The sequence below is a fragment of the Saimiri boliviensis genome, chromosome 9 (assembly GCF_048565385.1).
Source record: "Saimiri boliviensis isolate mSaiBol1 chromosome 9, mSaiBol1.pri, whole genome shotgun sequence".
Lineage (NCBI taxonomy): Eukaryota > Metazoa > Chordata > Mammalia > Primates > Cebidae > Saimiri > Saimiri boliviensis.
Window position 1 is genome coordinate 79,782,823 of NC_133457.1, and position 20,498 is coordinate 79,803,320.

Below are 20,498 nucleotides of genomic sequence, written 5' to 3' on the forward strand. Positions count from 1 at the left end.
AACCTAATTGCATCTCCAGCAACTTGAAGGATTCTAGACCTTACAGAAAAGAAACCGCTTGTAGTTATTTGCATGTGGATTATTCATCTCTCAAATCATATTCTCTCCAACCTTGCAGCCATAAGACCTCAGTTAGGTTTCAGGGTCCTCTATGTCTTTGGTCAGTATCATACATGATGAAGGATGCAATGGTGGCATCCACCTGTGAGGTGGCTGAGATCTAGGCATTACGTAGAGGGTGGTGCATGCTACAGTTTCTGATCATCATCGATACAGGGTCATCATATAATTTAGTTCCTGGTATTACTTGCAATAATACCAGTGAATTAACATTTAATGCAATTAACAAATATGTATTAAATATTGCTTAACAGTGTGTTAAGTGTTAAGAGGGACACAAAACGCATACACAGTACACACTTCCTTAAAAAGAGCGTATGATCCAGCTGTGATGTAGTCAAACAGGTGAACTGCATTGTTGAATGAATGAATGATTGAATGCATGAGTGAAGGGCTAAAGTGAATGAGTAGGTTAACCATCAAAATCTTGGAGTACTTTAAAAGAAATATGCACTATGAGGCTTATCACTAAAGATTCTGACTCAGTAAGTCTCGGGTAGGCCTAGAAGCCAATATTCTCTGCAGACTGGGGTATACCTCAAGTATAGTGGGAGGATGGACAAGGGGCTCTAGCATGGGCAGCTATAACAGTTACTGCATAAAAACAGCCATAATATGTCAGCAGCATATAATAATTGATGTTTATATAGTTTACAAGTCCACAGTTCAGCTGGGAGCCAGGTGGTCTGGGCTGGGCTCAGCTAGGCAGCTCTGCTGAGCTTGGCTGGCCTGCTTGTTTCTGTGTGTTGGCTGGGGTTTGGTGGTTTTGGTGGGACACAGCTAGGCAGCTCTGCTTCTTACTGCAGGTCTGTAGACCAGCGTGGGTGGTGGCACTTCAGGCTGTGGCATCAGGGCAGCTCTTCCCCATGTCTCTCACCTTCCTCTGGGGGACAGCAGGCGAGCCTTTTTAATGGCAATGGCAGAGGCATTGGAAGGCAGTTGGAAGCACACAAGGCCTCTTAAGGCCTAGGCTCCAAACTGGCACAGGCAGTTCTAGATTTTTCTATTGCTTGAAACATGTCACAAGGCCCATTTAAAGTCAAGGAGTAGGAAATATACTTCACTCCTTTAAAGGGAGATTCTGTAAGGTCCCCTGGCAGAAGCTGTGGTCTAGGGAAGCATGTGGAGTTGGAGTCAATGCAAACATCTGCGTTTGTTGCATTCAAGAATTCTTGGAAAAACTCATGAAGAGTTATATGAATCTGGACAGATTCTCAGCACAGGATGTTTGAGCTGTTCAGAGCATGACTCAGTTTCCAAGATAGAAGATGGAGTGTGGAAGTGGCCCATCCGCCCAGTCGTCAGAACAGAAGCTGATGTCCCACCCTGAAATGGCTTAAATAGTAAGAGATGTAATTTTCCTGGCTCGGAGAAAGCCTCACTTGGAGTAGTTGCTGCCTGTAATCTCTTTGCTCATCTTTGGGATTAACCCTCCCTTATCACCATCCTTGAATATTCATCTAGTTCTAAGGTCTGTGACGGGAAAGAAGATGTAGGTCCAAAATCCTGCTTCCTCGGGGGCATCATTTTTAATATCCCTGACCACAAGCAATGGGTCTTCTTCCTGACTTTACCTTCTCTTTGCTTGGATGTTATTTTTGAAAGCCTTTGAGATTTATGTTGGTATCCTCTGCTTTTTGCCCTTAACTTTTCGAGCCTCACAACCTTAGCCTGGATCAGTCACCCTTTCTTCTTTTAAAGACCCTGAGCTCACTGAGAGGTCCAATGAACAACTGCACTGGTTTCTTGAGGCACACAGCTGCTTCTCCATCAAGATAACCTGAAATTATGCAGAGTTGTAATCTCAACTCTTTTAAGACAGAAAGGAAATGAATGCTTATTGAGCATCTATTATATGCCAGGCCTGATACGCATATCTCAACGATATCCTGAAACAAACCTGACAAGACATTCATTTTAGCCATTTCACAGATGAGAAAATTAAGGTTCAGAGATATTTGATATGCTACTCTAAGGCTGCACAGCCATGAGGTAGGGACCCAGGAGTCACTCTCAACTTTGACTCAGTTTCCACTACTGCCAATGATCAGAATCCTACCCTTGCAAGCTGCTGTTTTCAACTGTCAGCACATGCAACTATGCTGAAGTCTCTGTCTGCAGGAACCTATTTTTCTTGTCTGCAGAGAAGGCCAGAATACTCTAGAGTGACTCCTTCTATCTCCCCACCTCATCTCTACTGCTGGGTAGTGGCCTTCACCCAGTGGTCAACAGGAGTTGGTGGGCAGCTCTGAGGCCTGCTCTGTCCACACGGCTCTGAGTTTCCCAGGGAGATTGAGCTCCCGTTGCCCTCAGGGGTAATTTGCTCCCCAGGCCACTCTCCCTTTCTGGCATCGCTTTCCTCCTTCCCAGCGGGTGCTTCCTGGGGTCTCCTCTCAAATGAATGACTTGCTTTCAAATCCTTGTCTCAGGGTCTGCTTCCCAGAAAACCCCCGCACACAGCAAGAAGCCTCTCCTTGGATTCTACAGACCCACCACCTATGTCTTCGCCTTTCAGCAAAGCTACAAGGCAGGAGATGTTCTACCCCACCCACCTCCATGCCCTGAAAGCTGCCACCTAAGTCACACTCTACATCTTCTTGAAGAAGTATCCCTTTGTTCCACAGACCTAGCAGAACCCCTGGGCTTGGGCCAGAGCTGTGAACCCAGCTGGCAATCCTCACTGGATTGGGAGCTTACGGTAAAGAGACCACGGCCTCCCTGTCTGCTTGCCCCTCACCTGACAGTCACGTCTCACATGCCTGCGTCTTTACTGACTTGCGGGCTTCTCTAGAAAGCGCCTGTATCTTATTTATTTCTCTTCCTCTGGGGCTTGCACACAGCAGGCTCAATCCACAGCCATTATATTGACTTAGAGAAAACACCCAGTTTGTATAGCAAAGATGGGTAAAATAGGCTATAATTTTAACTTGGTTTAAAATAGTCTCTTGGCTTGTACCCATTTCATGTCATTACTATTGGGATAGAAAGAGAAAAATTTAATTATTTGGAATAGTGAACTTTTACCAGTGAGACTGATTCCCTCCGATGAAATTCAATCACAGAGCAATAGAGTAATAATCCAAGGGGCCGTGATTATCCTCTGCTCCCAACGTTCAACAGGCTCAGTATAGAGTTGTTGAATTAGATTAACACTAACAACTTACATTTATATATCGATTTGCAGTTTTCCAAGTATTTTATGCTCAGTTTAACGGAAAGAATACTGGACTACCAGCATATGCGGTTTCTTCTCTTAACATACAGAATAACCAAGCTTTGACAATAATTCTGGTTTTAGAAACATTTTGCCTGGTTTGATTAGAAGGTAATTTTTTTTGAAGAGCCTCGGGTAGAGTTTTCTGTTCTCACTGAAAATAAATCAGTAACCACAAGGAGTTTTTTCAACATAGAACATGTCTATTTATTTTAACCTTTAATGAATTTCCAAGGCATCTCTGGGGCAGACATTGCTACGTACCCCTTCAGGCTGACACTTTTATGTCCCTGGTGAGCTGCAGCTGTCTGTACCCACACCTTTGCCCAGGGCTTTTCCTCAGGCTGTGGGGAGGTAGGAAGATCTTTTGGGATAAGCCCTCAACCAATGACTGATGCAGTTGGCACATAAATACCCCAGCTTCCTGAGGTATCACATCCCGAGGGGGATCACTCTGGCTCACATATTCCATGCTGTCCCCCAGAGTTCCCCAGTGGAATAAAGCCTTAGTGCCCATAGTGCTGTCTTATTTGATAACTGCCTCCTTTACAAAATACCTTTCCTTCCCGGACTCGTTCCCTCTCCTCCACTCCTGCTTCCTGGAATCACCTTCCAAATAACCTACTTGTACTCAAACCCTTGCTTCAGAGTCTGCTTCTAGGGAAACCCAAGCAAAGACTCCGCCAAGTACCTCTCTCTCAAAGGGCACCAGCCCAGCTCATCTTCCCTGAGCCATTAGGTCACTTAACAAGGTGTGAAGCTGCCCATTAATTCTCTGCTCAAACAATTTTTGAGCCTATCACTGTCTACTGGTTTCATTGCTCTCCTGGGCTGGTCTGCTCTATTTGCTGTCCTCATTGTGTTAACGATAGTGTAAAATTTTTAATTAAAAATAAAGAAGATGAATGTGGTTAGTAGCTCCTAAGCTGTCACTCCGAACTCTACCCAGGGTGAGAGAGACAGTATGCCTGTTAAAAACCAGCCAGTTTGGGCTCTCTGCTGAGGAATCAAGCATGAGACACTTAGATGTTCAGCTTTCGCATCTACACCAGAGGCAGGGCATTTTCACAGCCACAGGTAAATCTACATAATTTCATTGTCAGGTTCTGTGTTGAAGACTCAGACTTTGCTCTGACTGAGTTATCAAGACGTGCAGTTTTGTACAGGAATCACCTTTCCTGTTCAATTTTTAGGTCTCATCTAGTTTGAGTTCAGCACAGACATTGCCATCTCTTCAATAACATCGCACCAGTGGCTGTCAATCTTTCTTTTGAATATATTCAGGTATGAAGAATGTGTTACTTTCAATTATTTACCAATCTTAATCACTAGACAGTTCTTCCTTTGACTGAATTAAAATCTTCCTTCTGTGGTTACCACCCACTGGTGGGAATTTTCTTGGGAGGAATTACTGAACAGCGGAATGCTTTGTTCTACAAGGAGAATTTGAAATATCTGAAAACATACTCAATGTGCTTGTTTTCTTTTTTACAGGAAAAGCTTTCTCAGTTCTTTCAGCTCTCCTTAGCATGGCATGGCTTGGAGTCCACCCATGTCACCGTCTGCCATCTCATCTCCCTCTTACAGTGAAATACCCACTGGGAACGACTGAATTATTCACAATTGGAGATCAGAATGTTTAAATAAATTACAGAGTGAGCTAATGCCAGGTAGCTGTTAAAATGATGTTTTGAAGACTATTTAATACCATAAAAATGTTCATGGCATATCAAGTGGAAGGGGAAAAAATGCAATAAAAGCCTGATTTCATTAAAAATAGACACATAGAAATGAAAGGCCCAAAATATGTCAAAATATTAAGAATGGTGGCATTACGGCTAGTTTCGAATCTGTTTTATGCTTTTCCAAATTTTTGACAGAGGACACGCATTTATTTTTTAATCTGAAAAAATGTTCTTAAGAAAGAAAAGAAGAAAAAAGAACTTGAGACTCACAGAACTGATAGAGTTCTTCAGGTATATTCTTCAGGTACATGCAGATTTCAGAGGAGCTGGCATGGCTCAGTTTGGAGGCTTCGAGTTCCAATTTCAGACGAAGGTATTGGCAGATGGATCACACCATCCACTAACATTGTACCTGCGGCTCACCAGAACCCCAGGGGATTCTTGCTCCAAATGAATGACTACCTTTTTTGAATCTGGCAGCCGGAGTTGGGAGCAGCCTGACAGGAACTGCCTGGGCTAGGCAGGGAGAAGGGAAGGATGCGGAGGTCAGTCTCCATGTCTTAGGTCTTTGTGGGGTTATGCTATGCACAGGAGACAGGCCATGTGCCCTCATCTTTCCAGCCTGACAGGCGCCACACCACCTTGAAGTCCTCCAAGTGGCAAGATGATTGTTTCCCCAAGGATGGCTTGGGAAAGTGAGCAGAACCCCACATGGCTGCCCTTGAGGCACTGGGTCCTGGAGATGGAGGGGTCTGTGGAGAATAATCAATATCTCTGTCTGCAGAGGGTGGAGTAGGGGCAGCCCACAGAGGCAGGACCACTGACCCTGAAGGACACGATCCCTGCCTCACTTGCTTTCTGTAAGGAATGGCCTCAGATACATCAGAGCCTCGGACAAAATGCAATGTAGCACTTCTCAGTCCCCTGCCTGACACATCCCCAGGACCCTGACGTTATGGAGGAGGCAGAGAAAGGCGGGAGCCCTAGGGGAGTCAGCCAAAGTCAGGCAGAGGCAGCAAGGACTGTGTCCAGGGCAGTCCTTTAAGGAAGTGCATGAGCAGCCTAGCTCCACTCATGTGTTCAGTAGGGAAAGCACATGGGGAGACAGGGAGATGCCACACACAGGACTGCTGGGTACAGGCAGTTTACAAGGGTTCTCTCCATAGACATGGATTATTATTATTGCAGGGAATATCACTTTGGTTTAATTTCTGTCATTTCTCTCTGGGGCCACACTGACTGGACTGTGCCAATAATTCATTTAATATGTTTTTCCTAATATGAAGAAAAGGTCCTCCTCTCAATTTATACTCTTCTAGATTTATAAGACTCGTTCGATGTCCCGTTTCCTGTTGCTCAGTGCACAGAACACATGGAATAGTCTCAGTTTCTTTGTGCAATGTAGATACTCACGCCTTCCAGGACAAATGACCCCAACTGGTGACCCCCAAACACTTTTTGCTGGGTAACCATCCTTTCTTTTATGCAAGCCCTTGTTCTTCTAAATATGAGTTTCTTCAATGACTCAGATAACATGTAATACCCTAGATCTGGAGGTCTCCGAAGTATAGCTTGGGAATAGCGTGGATAATTTTAAGTGAATGCACCAATGCTTGACTCTTATACTCCTTGGGGTTAAAGTAAAGTGATTGGTTCTGTTTAAAAGGCTTGTGAGTTTCATCAGGAAAGCAGTGTGTGACTTGCTGAGCCAAAAATTAGAGTGCATGGTTCTAGCCCAGCAGGGCTCTCGGTGATTCTCTGCTAACATTGCTTGTTTGTCAAGGGACACTAAATGCTCGGTGTTGTGGGGGAAAGTCAGTGGAGTGGTCATAAGTGGCACAAGTCATAAAAAAATATAACGCTTTTACTTTCATTAGGCTAGGGCTGCAATGTGCGTCACTGCAGTTTTTGGCTTTTTGCCTTTGGTTTTGTCCAACAAGAACCCAAATGGCTCATTTCCACCCTTCAATTCAATATCATCAGCTAGAGTTGATTTAAACCTTGCCAAGTGTCTCTCTTCCTGCGTCTCCTGTACCTACTTTCTTGGCACTCTGTTCTTTCAGACTTCAGGTTTCTTTCTTCCCTCAAAGCCACTGCCTTTGCCCGCTGCCAGGCTGCATGCCTTGTCCATTTGCCTGTGGCCTGAGCTGTGGCTCCAATGGGATGGACAGTTCCAGTGTGGCTGCCCACGTGGGTGTTCGTGTGTGTGTATGCACGTGTGCCTGTGAGTGCACGTGTGTGGGGCATCTTCTTTCGTATATAAGCATGTGTGTGTATGTTCCTGTGCGTGTGTGTTCCTCCATGTGTGCATGCAACGTTCCTGCGGGTGTACTCCTGTGTGTGCATGTTCCTGTGTACTTGCATGCATGTGTGTAGACACGTGCATGTTCCTAATAGCCAGGGGCACTAAGACACTTAAGATGCATCTGTTTCCCCATCAAAGTTAGTTTGTACTTACATAGTTGGAGGCCAGGTCTGGGTGGAGATAGTCAATTCCTGTGAAAAGACAACAATAATACAGGAACCAAAGGTTAATACCCGCCACTGTGTCCTTAGGAAAGCTGCCCAAGAAAGTGCCCTCTTTAAGGGGCTGGTGCCAGAAGGCTTGCCATGGGGGTGAGTGCCCCCTCACAAAGCTCCCAGCCTTGCACCTGCCTTCCACGTGGAGGTGTGAAGGTGGGCTACACTGCCAGTGGAGAGACAGCCGCCCCAGACACACTTGAGAGTGAAGCCAATTAGAGTCTGAGGCCCAAGGATAACACTTCTGACATAAATGTCAGCACTAAGGGGCTTCGTGACAGCGAGATGGATGGCTCATCAGAGCACTGATCTAAAAGAGATTTGTAGAAATCTTGACATTTTAAAAGCATCAACTGGCATTTCTCTGAAATGAAACTTGCCCTGGGAAGGAAAAGTGATTATTATTTAACAGGGCATGGACAGCAATGGATTAGGAGAATGTACTTTGCCATGGAAATAATAAGAGAACATGGCCGGGTGAGAAAAGCCATTAGGCAAAGGCAAATGGTTTCCAGCGAGGTGTTGCTGGTTGGGAGCTGAAGCTTGTCTTCTCAGAATGTGGCTTTCTAGAAAGCCTGAGGCTTGATGTCTCAGCAGGAGTCCTGCTTTTTCCTGAATGGTGGCCTGTCTTGTTGCCTAGTAGTCGTTCCAAGGGTAAAATCATGGGCTATGAGCACCGCGGAGTTTCAGCAGACACTTGGACCTCAGAAAGCATCGTGAAACTTCAAGGACAATTGAAAAGCTCTCATTTGGGTTTGCAAAACCATATAATCTATGCAGCAGTTACACCTGAGCATCTAGCCCTCCAAGAAACGGCAGGTTCTTGATACCATCTAGTGTAACGGTTACAAGCATAGATTTTTGGAGTCAAAGACAGGCCTTTGAGTCCCAACCACCCCAATAACTGCCTGCAAGGCTTTGGGCAAGTTGACTGGACTTTCTGTGCTAGTTTTCCTTTTTGACCAACCGGGGTTGAGAATAATGTAGGGATTAAAGAAATTAATGCATGTGGTGTGATTGGCCCAGCAGCTGGTGCATTTAATAACTATATGGGGATGCACTATCTGAAAGCCAGAAGTATCATTAAGTCCTTCCCAAAGCTGGTGTCTTCTCTGCATGCTTACTAAAGCTGGGCCAACATTAGAGATTTGCCTTCCAAAAAAGAGCTGGAATTAGGATACATATTTCTAAAAAGAAATTTTCCTTTGTTTTTTTTTTTTTAGGGGGGGTTATACAATCAGTAACTGGACTGACAGTCACTGGTCTACAGTGCATGTGTTAGGTTTTACTGTCGATACTTTGATGAGTGAAGCAATTGCTGTCACTATGGCTGCCTCCTCTAACTTGAGAGTATAGTCCCCACACCAAATCATTATAGCTTCTCTTCCCACTTGCCTCCCGAAGTCTTCAGATGGAAAGGAGTCAGAATATTTAAAGACCAATGTTTTCAAAAGTTGTTAACCCTTATTCTGGATCCTAATTCAAAAGATGATCAATTTTGACCAGGCAAGGTGGCTCATGCCTGTAATCCCAGTGCTTTGGGAGGCTGAGGAAGAAGGATTGCTTGAGGCCAGGAGTTCAAGACCAGCCTGGGCAACAGTGAGACCCTGTCTCTACAAAAAATAAGGAAATTAGCTGGGTGTGGTGTCTTGCACCTGTAGTCCCAGCTACACAGGAGGCTGATTTGGAGTCTTACTTGAACCCAGGAGAGGATTGAGGCTGCAGAGAACTATGATCATACCACTGCACACTAACCTGGGAGGCATAGCAAGACCTTGTCTCTAAAAGGAAACAAACAAATCTCAGAAAGCAAACCGAAAACCCCACCCTGCCGCCAAAATGGTCAGTAGGGTGACGCTGAGGATGAGCATAGACTTTGAGATCAGCGGATCCAGTTCCACTCCAGGTTCAGACACTGTAACATTTGTGTGGCTTTAGCCAAATGACATAATCTCTTTGAGCTTTGGTTTCCATGTATTTGAAATGGGACCATTATTTACTTTGCAAAGCACTTTTCAAGATTAGAGACAATTTTTTGAAAGTCTTCAGCTTATAGTAAACACTTAATACATTTTATTTCTTATTATCATTTGTGCTATGATTTACCACATCACCGGGGTAATGTGGATACACAGAAGAACAGAACATTAAAAAGTATCTGCTTGGTTTTAGCATATTGTGTTGAAGTTAAATTGCATCTATTTGTGAAGATAGATTAAATTTTGTGAACTCAGGTGAAAAATTTTGATAACTTATATTTAAATATATTTATATATTTATATATATAAACATATATATAAACATATATATAAATATGTTTAAATATAAATTATTAAAAATATAATTTATATTTTGAGTATTTATGTTTTAAAATACATTCTCTCTGTGGATCTTTTTTATCTATTAAGTGTAAAAAAAGACACAAACGGAGAATATCTATTTTCCAACAGGAAGTCAATTTTTAAAACATGGTTCCATGTTCTGAGAATCGAAGCTGTTTAGGAGAAAAACGATCCAAGAAATAGTAGCGTCTTCTCGGTTAAGGAAAAATATTGGAACAAGGAGATAATGTGAGACCAGAAAGAAATTAGAATTAAAACAAGATAAATTTTGCCTAATTAAAATAAAGGATCTTAAATTAGGTTAAAAGGAAGACTAAGTGTTGAGTTAGAACAGATGGAGACTTTGGTCTGAAGAAGAGAATTATTGATACAACTGTGAAGGACAACAAACACGATTCAGAAAAGGTAATCATGGACTGAAGAATCGAAAATAGTAATTTAGTAATTAGATGGTACTTTAATATTTTTGTATATTTTCTTATCTTTTAAGGTAATAAAAGATAAAAGCATGGTACTGGACATATCTTCCTAGTCAGCTTATTTTTAATTACTAAAATATTTGCATATTCATTCTTGTATTTCATGCTTTTGTTTATTTCTCAGCAGTGAATGCCAGGCATAGTGTTGGTTCTGGAAAAGCACAGATGATTTAGACGCAGAACCTGAGCTGTACAACTATCTATGCCTCACAGCCAATGGGGGTACTTACTGATCACCAGACAATCATAATCAATGAGGCACACAAATGAAAGATACTTGATTATAATTCTGTTCTAATCATGAGTAACCTATCCTCAGTTTGAAACTTTTCAGAAAGTCTAATCCACAAAAGTCGCAGTTCTCAGAAAGCTGTGACAGTCCTGGAGATCTCAGGGAACTAGGAAGAAGTTCCACGTGCATATTCCTAGTTAGATTGTTAATAGCTCACTTGAGATGTGTCATGTCAGAACCCTGGCCTTGAGCTCCAGTTCTTCAACCCTATCCCTAACCCTAACTCTAGAGCCTTGGGGCCCAGGCAGAGAACTGCCATGGTAGGGCTACCACAGAAAGCCCCTACTAGGGCAATGCCCAGTGGAGTGTGAGGGTGGCACTACCCTGAGTTCCCAGAACCACAGAGCCACTAATATGTGATTCCAGTGTGGGAGAACCACAGGCATGAGACTCCACCTCATGAGAGCTGCTGCATAGGCTGTGCCCAGTGAAGCCATGGGGAAGGGGTCATTAGGAGCCTTGGAGGCTCAGCTCCCATCCCAATGTGTCCAGCAGGTGGGACATGGAATCTGAAAAGATTACTCTCAAGCCTCAGAATTTATGTTTGCCTTTCCGGATTTTGAACTTACTTGAGACCTGTTACCCCTTTCTTCTTTCTTGTTTCTCCCTTGGAGTGGGAATATTATGTCCTATGCCCGTCTCACCATCGTATTTTGGAAACATGCAACTTGTTTGATTTTACAAGTTCACAGCTGGAGAGCAATTTGCCTCAGAATGAATCATACCTTGAGTTTTACCATCTCTGATTTAGATGACATTTAGATGAGACGCTGGGATTTAGACTTTTCTGAACAAATGAAGACTTCGGGGGCTATTGGGCTGGAACAAGTGTGTTTGTATGTGAAGGATACAACTTTTTTTGGAGGGCAGGGGTGAAATGCTATGATTTGAGTGTTTGCTTCCCTCCAAATATATGTTGGAACTTAATCCCTAATTGCAATAGTATTTAGAAGTAGGGCCTTCAGGAGGTGATTAGTTGTGAGGGTTGTGCCTTCATGAATGAGATTAGTGCTCTTATAAAAGGGCTTGAGGGAGAGAGTCCCTCCCTTTGTTACCCCTACTGCCAGGGGAGGACACAGTGTTTGTCCCCTCCACAGGATGTGGTGACCAAGGGCCATCTTGGAAGCAGAGGGCAAGCCCTTGTCAGATACCAAATTTGTGATTTCCCAGCCTCCTGAAGTGTGAAAAACAAATACTTATTATTTGTAAATGACCCAGTCATTTACAATTTACCGTGTTATAGCACGGGGAATGGACTAAGACAGGCACATTGTAAACATTCACAGCCAATCCTCAGGAGTCCTGTCGGGGCAGAACAGAGTTTACAGCCACTCTGGTGAGTAAGACCTCAAGACCAAATTATAATAAAGCACAACATGTGTGCGCCCTTTTTGACGGTCCCAGCTGAGCCCCAGTGGCAGCCATCAGCCATAGGAATGCACCATCATGGATGTTCAGCCCAGCTGGGCCTTCAGAAGACTGCAGCACAGCTAACATCTCAACCACATGAGCAACCCAAAGTGAACAATGCCCAGTCAGGCTCTTTCCAGATTCCTGTGCCACCAAGTCGTGATCAAAGATAAATAGCAACCTTCGGCAGCTAAGTGTTGGGGTTTGACATGGTTTGGCTGTGTCCTCCTCCAAATCTCATCTTGAATTGTAGCTCCCATAATGTCCACATGTTGTGGGAGGGACCCAGTGGGAGATAACTGAATTACAGGGGCAGTTTCCCCCATACTGTTCTTGAGGCAGTGAATAAGTCTCATGAGATCTGAGGGTTTTATAAGGGGAATCCTCTTTCACCTGGCTCCCATTCTCTTTCCTGCCTGCTGCCATGTAAGGCATGTTTCCATCTTCTGCCATGATTGTGAAGCCTCCCCAGCCACATAGAAATGTGAGTTCATTAAACTCCTTTTTCTCAGTCTGGGTATGCCTTTATCGGCAATGTGAAAATGGAATAATACAGGATCATTTGTTACACACCAGGACCTTCCTATTGCTTTTCTATGTGATGCAGCGTTCTAAATCTCTTGGCAGGGTGTGGGTGACTGTCTGGTCCTCAGGCTTGAACTCACGTGGATGAGGCCCCCATTCACAACATCTCACCAGGAAGGCAGAACAAAGGATTAGGTTTCAAGCACCAAAATGGTGGTTAGAATTAGTTGTGAGACTTTGGGCAGTTTCTTGCCTACTTAAACCTCAGTTTCTTCATCTGTAAAATGGGGATTATGACAGTACAAACCTTAGGGAACAACTGTAGTTGTATTTCTAAAATGCTAAGCAGTGTCTAGCACATGGTGATTACTCAATAAATGTTGGTCATTTCTACTGTTAGTTGTTTATTGTTACTTCAGCTTGGAGCCCTCTCTGACCTTATCATTGGCCATCCATCTCACTGCCTTGACTCCATCTGATAATGGCTAAGGGCCTTGACCCATGCCTTCTCTGATCTTGTGTGATCTTGAGAACCAGCCACCTGCCCTGAATTATTCTTGGGCTGGATGAGTCTTGTCCATCCCTGTGTCTTGTCATGGTCACATTCCATTTTCCAGGTCAAGTTCCCAACTCTAAACAATTCCATTACAGTAAAAGGGATGAAGTTGTCATCATTAAGTGGGGTCCTTGCTGACATCTACATACCTAAAATGTCCCAGTAGACCCTTCAGAAATAATTTCTGCCCCTTTGTGCAGGAGCTAACCATGGAGGCCCTCTCCTAGTGATATGTAGCATGTGGAAATGACATTGCTTTGTACCTAAGTGAAGACAGAAGATATTTATTGAGCATCCATTGAGTCACTGGATCCAGCAGAGGGGATGATGGCTGAGTTGAGAGTCGGGCCATCAGAGAGGGGAGGGCAGCAATTAAAACTGGCTGTCCATAAGTTGAAACTTCTGCACAAATGACTGAACATTTGCCACACAGGCCAACATACAGAAAGCCAGTGTTGATAGAGTATGACATTAGTTTTGCCCTCAGGTATCAGGGTTAGCATCTATGTATGTCCTTACCCTTATTTTGGAATATCTTGCTGAGAAAATATGTGGGACATGGCACTATACCGTTTACGCGTGCAGGCCGTTAAGAGAGAATGCAGTACCGGTGTTGCCAGCCTTCCAGGTTCTAGCTGTGAGGGAAGAGATGGCCAATTACATGGCAAGAGGCTGCTGAGTATCTGTCCTTGTCCTCACGTCCCAGATGTGCTCATCTTGTTATTTAACAACGAACTTGGAGAATGGCTTGGGCATCCTACTTTTCTTCAACTATCATACTGAATAGCATGTGATGCATTAAAAGTGCCCACAGATTCATAGTTGATTTCCTTTCCCCTAGAATCTGGATTGGTTCTGAAACTATTCATTCAAAATAAGTGGCAGAGTGACCAGTGCCCTTTCCAGTTCCAGCCTTTATGAGGATTAGTAGCTTCTGCTTCTTCTTTCTTAAAATGCCTACACTTGGGAGTCCTGAGCCACTATAAGAAATCCGTCCATTTTGCTGGGGACCTCGTGAGAGTAGAGGAGGAGCTCTCAGTCTCCATGGAGAGGGAGGGAGGCTGAGCCATTTCAGCCTCTCAGTGGAGCCTCTAGTTGACTCCAGCCTCAACTGCCTTCTGACTCCACCTGCATCATAGACCCCAGTGGAACTTGCAGAACTGTCCAGCCGAACTCCAGCAACCCACAGAACTGTGAGAGATAATAACATGGTTGTTTTTCTAAACTGCTCAATGTTGGGATGCTTCATTCTTCAGCAGTAATTGACTAAACAAAGAAGAAACCAGGAATTGTAATTGGCGGGGGACAGACTTTACTTTTTTTGGGAAACTGAAGGCGGTTAATCAGCTGAAGAAAGATCGTCAAATGAGAAATTCTGCTGAGACTTTCTAAAGGGCTTCCCTCGCCTTGTGGAAATGAATCAGGAGCTGATGACTTTAGGAGTCAGTCAAAGAGCTTCAGTTAAAGAATTCTGAGATGGGCATCTACGGTACTATTGGAGGTTTCCTAAGAGCAGAGCAATGTGCATGTGTTGGCACTTTAGAACCACTTTCAGGGTGGCTTCTCTGATTTCCAGCTGGGGATACCCAGTAGATCTGCCATTAGAAATGGTTATCACAGTATCTCCTAGGTAGGTTTCCCCCAAACCGTGATGCATCTTTTTTCTGGGTGAGTTGGCCTTAACCCCTTTGGAATGGTTTCCAAGAACAAGTGTTAGGAAGGAAGAAACATTTATAAATTTCTGACATCTGAGCACACACGCTCTCACGCAGGGCTGCCTTCTTCTTGTGAGAGCCCTTGGCTTCTGGAGGAAGCTTTTACATCCACTTAAAAATGTCTCACACATCAGAAAACATCGAGACATTGTTTTTATGTTGATATTTAATGAGCCCACACAAGACAACGCAGGTTTTAAGCAGGCTGGCTCCTTTTGTTTTCCTCCGTCATTTCTGCTTCAAAGCCTGGCTTTAAGGAACGTAGTGTTCTTTGAGGCTCTTCAGAAGGAAAAGGCTCCATTGTTTCATCTCTGTGTAGCCTTTGCATGTAATTGGATCAATAATGTACGGTGGAGCTTTTTGCTGGCGGACCCAGATGGGTGATGGAGGGCAATAACACATCACCAATGAAATGACCACAGGCGGCGATTCTCCAGAATCTTGGCAGGGTCAAGGAGGCATGTAGTTGGGAAAATGCCAATCATCAAACCCATTGGTTTCCACATCACAAACTATAGAAAATGAAGCTCTGCTAAGTCTCTGGTAGGCACGCGGGATAAAATAACATGTAAGGGGTGTCTATAATAAAAGGTTCTCAAAGGCTACTTTACAAGGGTTCATTCTGAAAGCAGAAAAAAAGTCAAATTTCCCCAAGCCTTAATCTTGTTATTGAAAAGCTGTTTTATGGATCTAGAGTCATACTAATGTAGCTTTCTGTGATGATGGAAATGGAATTGAATTTCAGCAACTGCTAGCCCCGTGTGGGTATCAAGAACTTGAGGCCAGTGTGATTGAGGAATTGAATTTTACATTTTATTTAGCTTTAATTAATTAAAAAGTAAAGTTAAACAGGCACATATGGCTAGTGGTGACTACATTGGATAGTGTGGGTCTGGAGACATTGATGGTAAATATAAACAGGTTTAGGAGACATTTGAAGGTAAAGTGTAAGCAGTGGCTCAGTCAGAAATTATGGTTGAGTGACAGGCAGGTTTCATTATTCATTTGTTTAGCTTATTATTTATTAATTAAAAATATTTGTTAAGTGCAACCTCAAGTTTGAGGACCACTGATTGGAAGAAAGGTGAGGATCGGGTCATAGTACAGTGTAGTCATCAGGTCATCAGGCCCAGTATCTTGCTATTCTGTCTCTGGTTAGCATCTCCAGAACAATACAACTTTTATCCCAAAGCAAGCAAAGGCACACTTTTATTTCCAAATGATGCACAGGCTTCAGAATACTCACCATCATCCATAATTCCAATGGTAACACCCTTCCCTGTGTATCCCAGCTCCCAGGCTTCAGCCACATTCAAATCAAGGCCAGGAGTGCCATCAGCTTGCCCAGTATTGATCTGGTACAGGAATTTCAAAGCAGGGAATGGTATTAGTTTGGTGTTGAAAAGCATCATGTACATATTTACTTGACATGCTCTACAGCCATCTAATATTCCAGGACCAGCTCAAAGGCTACCTCTTCCATGAAATGGTAATTTTGAGTATCCCTCCTAACCTACCTATAGCATTTCCTCTCCATTTTTTTGGTATAAACAATTTGTGTTTTCTGTAAAAATGCAAACATCATTTCAATTCCCTAATATCTTATAACTAGATCTCTATCTTTAAACCTTTTCTATAAAAGAGCCGTTATTGGCTGGGTGAGGTGGCTCATGCCTGTAATCCCATCACTTTGGGAGGCCAAGGCAGGTGGATCACATGGTCAGAAGTTCAATACCAGCCTGACCAACATTGTGAAACCCTGTCTCTATTAAAAATACAAAAAATTACCCGAGCTTAGTGACAGGTGCCTGTAATTCCTGCTACTCAGGAGGCTGAGGCAGGAGAATGGCTTGAACCCAGGTGGCGGAGGTTGCAGTGAGCCAAGATCAAGCCACTGCACTCTAGCCTGGGTGACAGAGCAACACTCTTTCACAAAAAAAAAAAAAGAGCTGTTATTGCAGGAAACCCTCCCTGATTTAAGATTACATTCTCCTTCATGTTTTGAACTTAAAGCGTTTGTTTTGGATTATACTTATTTGAGTATAAGTTCTTAATCATAATAACACCTTTTGCAGGAGGTAACATGTCCTAGTTAATCTTTGTAATTTCAGTGCACTAAGTGTTTTGAACAACACACTAAGTCTTGTTCAGAAGTATTTGTTGAACTGAGTTAAAGAAAATTGGCTCACCCTTAGTGCATGCTGTAATGCAGAAAGATAAATTCTAAAGCCCCTCACCCTGGCCCCCAAAAATATTTCAGAAAAGAAAGAAAGGAAAACAAAGAGCAATTCCATATTAATATGTTCACTTCTGTCTTTTCATGCGTCTTTGTACTGTGTAGGTTTTCTCAAGGGTGGATTGAAAAAAAATAATAAAGTCAGAGCTTGTATGAGCAAAAGCCCACAGTGATCAGTGGCTACTATCACATTGCTAAAACATTGGGTGATTGTTGTTAGGGATCTTTAAAAAACTTACTGCGCTCTTTCTTCTAGGGACATGTTAAGACTATACCTCTCCACCCACTCTGAAGTTGGAATGGTGGATCACTAATTTTGGCCAATTACATGTGATTACATGTTCCATTTTTCACATCCAGGCAGAAGCTTTCAGAGTTTCTTATAAAAATCCTACAATTTACCTCTTTTCCTTGCTGAGGGGCTTATGAAAGAGCTTGGTCAGCCTGTGTTTCTCTCTCTCTCTCTCTTTTTTTTTTTTTTTGAGATGGAGTTTCGCTCTTGTTACCCAGGCTGGAGTGCAATGGCGCGATCTCAGCTCACCGCAACCTCTGCCTCCTGGGTTCAGGCAATTCTCCTGCCTCAGCCTCCTGAGTAGCTGGGATTACAGGCATGCGCCACCATGCCCAGCTGATTTTTTGTATTTTTTTTTTTTTTAGTAGAGACAGGGTTTCACCATGTTGACCAGGATGGTCTCGATCTCTTGACCTCATGATCCACCCGCCTCAGCCTCCCAAAGTGCTGGGATTACAGGTGTGAGCCACCGCGCCTGGCCCGGTCAGACTGTCTTTCTAAGCAGTTACGAGGCAGTGGTCATGTAGCAAGAATGAGAAACAAGCCTTGCTTTTGATAAGCTACTGTGATCTGAGGGTTGTTCATTATTGCAATAAACCTAGCCTATCCTGACTAACATGAATACACTGATTCAATTACCCCTATTGGATTTTCAAACTTCCATGCCAAAAAGCATAAGGCAGAGTCAAGCTCTGTGGCCCCAGGAGGGAAATCGTGATGAATTCCTGTAATGTAGCTGTCCACAAGGCTGTAATTTAGTTCTCTCTCTTGTTCATCACCTTTTAATCTTAAATAAAGCAAGGCTTTGTTCACATATACAAATTAGTCACTGCCTTTCTGTCAATATGCCCTGCAGTCTGGGTTGGTTTGGAGCCACTGATCCTGTTTTAAACATAGCTCGGCCAATCCAAATGGATCATGATGAACTGTTGGTGGGTTTCAGTGCCTCCAAGCCTGCATCAGTTAAGCCCCATGGAACTGATTCCCTGCCATTGTTTAAAAAGTATTAATAGATGCTCCTTTTGCTACTTTGTTCCAGAAGAGGGAACGTCCTTGCTACTTTAGTCTCCCAGCTTTCTTGCTAGCCTTTTGGAAAGTCATTGGATCCCTTCTCTTAGGTCTGTGACTTTATTATGTCCCCTGTTACTCTGTCTGTTGAGACCCCTGCATGACTCCTCCCAGAACTCTGATTTGACTTTCACATACTTCTGCAAGTCTTCAGTCGTACACTGGTGCGCTTTTTCAGAATCGAAGAGAAATCGAACAGTTGTTGGTCATAGCCTTGACTCTAGGAGACCAGGGCTACTTAGCGGTTCCAGAAGAAAGCAGATTAGAGAGCTAGATGTACACGTGGTGACAGAAAGTCAATACATATGGAAGGGGACAAAGAGGGTCACTGAGTTGGATACTGGCTAATATCCTAGTGAGTAAGGAGGAAACGGGAATACATCTTTTATCCAGAGTCTCAAGATGAGAAATGTCCAAAAGAACATAGAGACACTCACCAGATACCATTGCTTTGTAAAAAGTGGATCGTTCATGTTGATGTCAATCTCATTGATATCTCTGTAACCTCGCTTTTTTCGGTCAAATCCTTCTTGCTGCAAAGCCATCTTTACCTGGAATGACAATGCTGACATATTACTTGAATATAATCTGAACATTCCCTCTTCTGGAATTTGTTTCCATGAATCAAACTTTCATTTGTATGAATTTCATTGTATGTCATTTTATGACAAAAGCAAGTTCATCTCATATACATGCTCACCTTACCATTATTATTATTATTATTATTATTATTATTTTGTATTTTTTATAGAGATGGGGTCTCACTATGTTTCCCAGGCTGGTTTTGAATCTCTGAGCACAAGCGATCTGCCCGTCTCAGACTCCCAAAGTGCTGGGATTACAGGTGTGAATCACTGCACCTGACCCGTTACCATTATTTTTCAAGAGCATTTACTTATGGTTGCACTGAACAGACAGGCCTAGTGATGTCTCAGAGTGAGTTTCCTTAAAGTAAGAATTAGATAGAGAAGAGTATTTTTTTTTTTTTTTTGAGACTGAGTTTCTCTCTTGCTACCCAGGCTGGGGTGAAATGGCATGATCTCAGCGATCTCAGCTCACTGCATCCTCTGCCTCCCTGGTTCAAGTGATTCTCCTGCCTCAGCCTCCCAAAAAGCTGGGATTACAGGCATGCACCATCAAGCTCAACTAATTTCATATTTTTAGGAGAGATGGGGTTTCTCCAAGTTGGTCAGGCTGGTCTTGAACTCCCATCCTCAGGTGATCTGCCTGCCTCAGCCTCCCAACATGCTGGGATTACAGGTGTGAGCCACCTCACCCTGCTGAGAAAAGTATTCTTAAATAAGGTAATGTGGTAAGAGTTGTTAAGTGAAATAAAACAATGGAACACTTCTATTAAGGAGAGATGATTGACGTGGATTCAGGAAGAGAGAGTGAAAACAGCATGGATCATTTTTCTGGAGGGTTTCCCAGCCTTTAATTTGTTGACAGTGCTATCACATTTGAGAATCTGCTAAAAAAGAAAACTTCTTCAAAATAAGAACAAACAGACAAACAATGAAGCCTGCCCGGAGAGCCAGCAAATCGCATAGCAAAGCCCTAGAAGGTAAGAGAGGAACCTCGGACAAGAAATTGATGGATGGTGTTGCTGTCTTTGCACTGAGAGCATTTCAATTTCGGACAGTCAGAAAGAACCCACGCTCTTGGATAGGAATGTAACTTACGAGCTAAGTCAGTTCAAGCAGGCTCCTGGCAATGGCTAGGCTTTGTCTCAATCAGGAAACTTGCTTTCACTTGGACAATGACTAATGTATCATGCAACAGCTGTGGCCAGTCCCCGAACATGTACAAACCCAGGGATTATGCACATATATAAAAGGGTGTTGCTGGATATTACTATTATATTTTGTAGCCCAACATTTGCTTTTCCTCTTCTCAAGTCTCCCCAGTGTATTTGGGGGAATTACCTCCAATCCATCAGGCTCTCAGTTGGTGGGAGTAAAATTCTAGGTGCCTGCCTGCCACAGGTACTAAAGTCTCCCTCTGTCTCAGGGGTGCCTTCATGGGTGTCTCTCTCCCAGGATTT

The 20,498-nt window shown here is 43.3% G+C and overlaps 1 protein-coding gene across 1 annotated transcript in view; it reads right to left on the minus strand.

Annotated features, from left to right (window-relative positions):
• The window catches only part of PCSK2 (proprotein convertase subtilisin/kexin type 2), a 250,070-nt gene that overhangs the window by 98,320 nt on the left and 131,252 nt on the right, over window positions 1-20,498 (minus strand). The window contains exons 3-5 of the mRNA XM_003933180.4: window positions 18,892-19,005; window positions 16,105-16,213; window positions 7,478-7,515 (exon numbers count right to left, since the gene is read on the minus strand). Coding sequence (XP_003933229.1) covers window positions 7,478-7,515; window positions 16,105-16,213; window positions 18,892-19,005 — 261 coding nt within the window. The remainder of the gene's footprint in view (window positions 1-7,477; window positions 7,516-16,104; window positions 16,214-18,891; window positions 19,006-20,498) is intronic.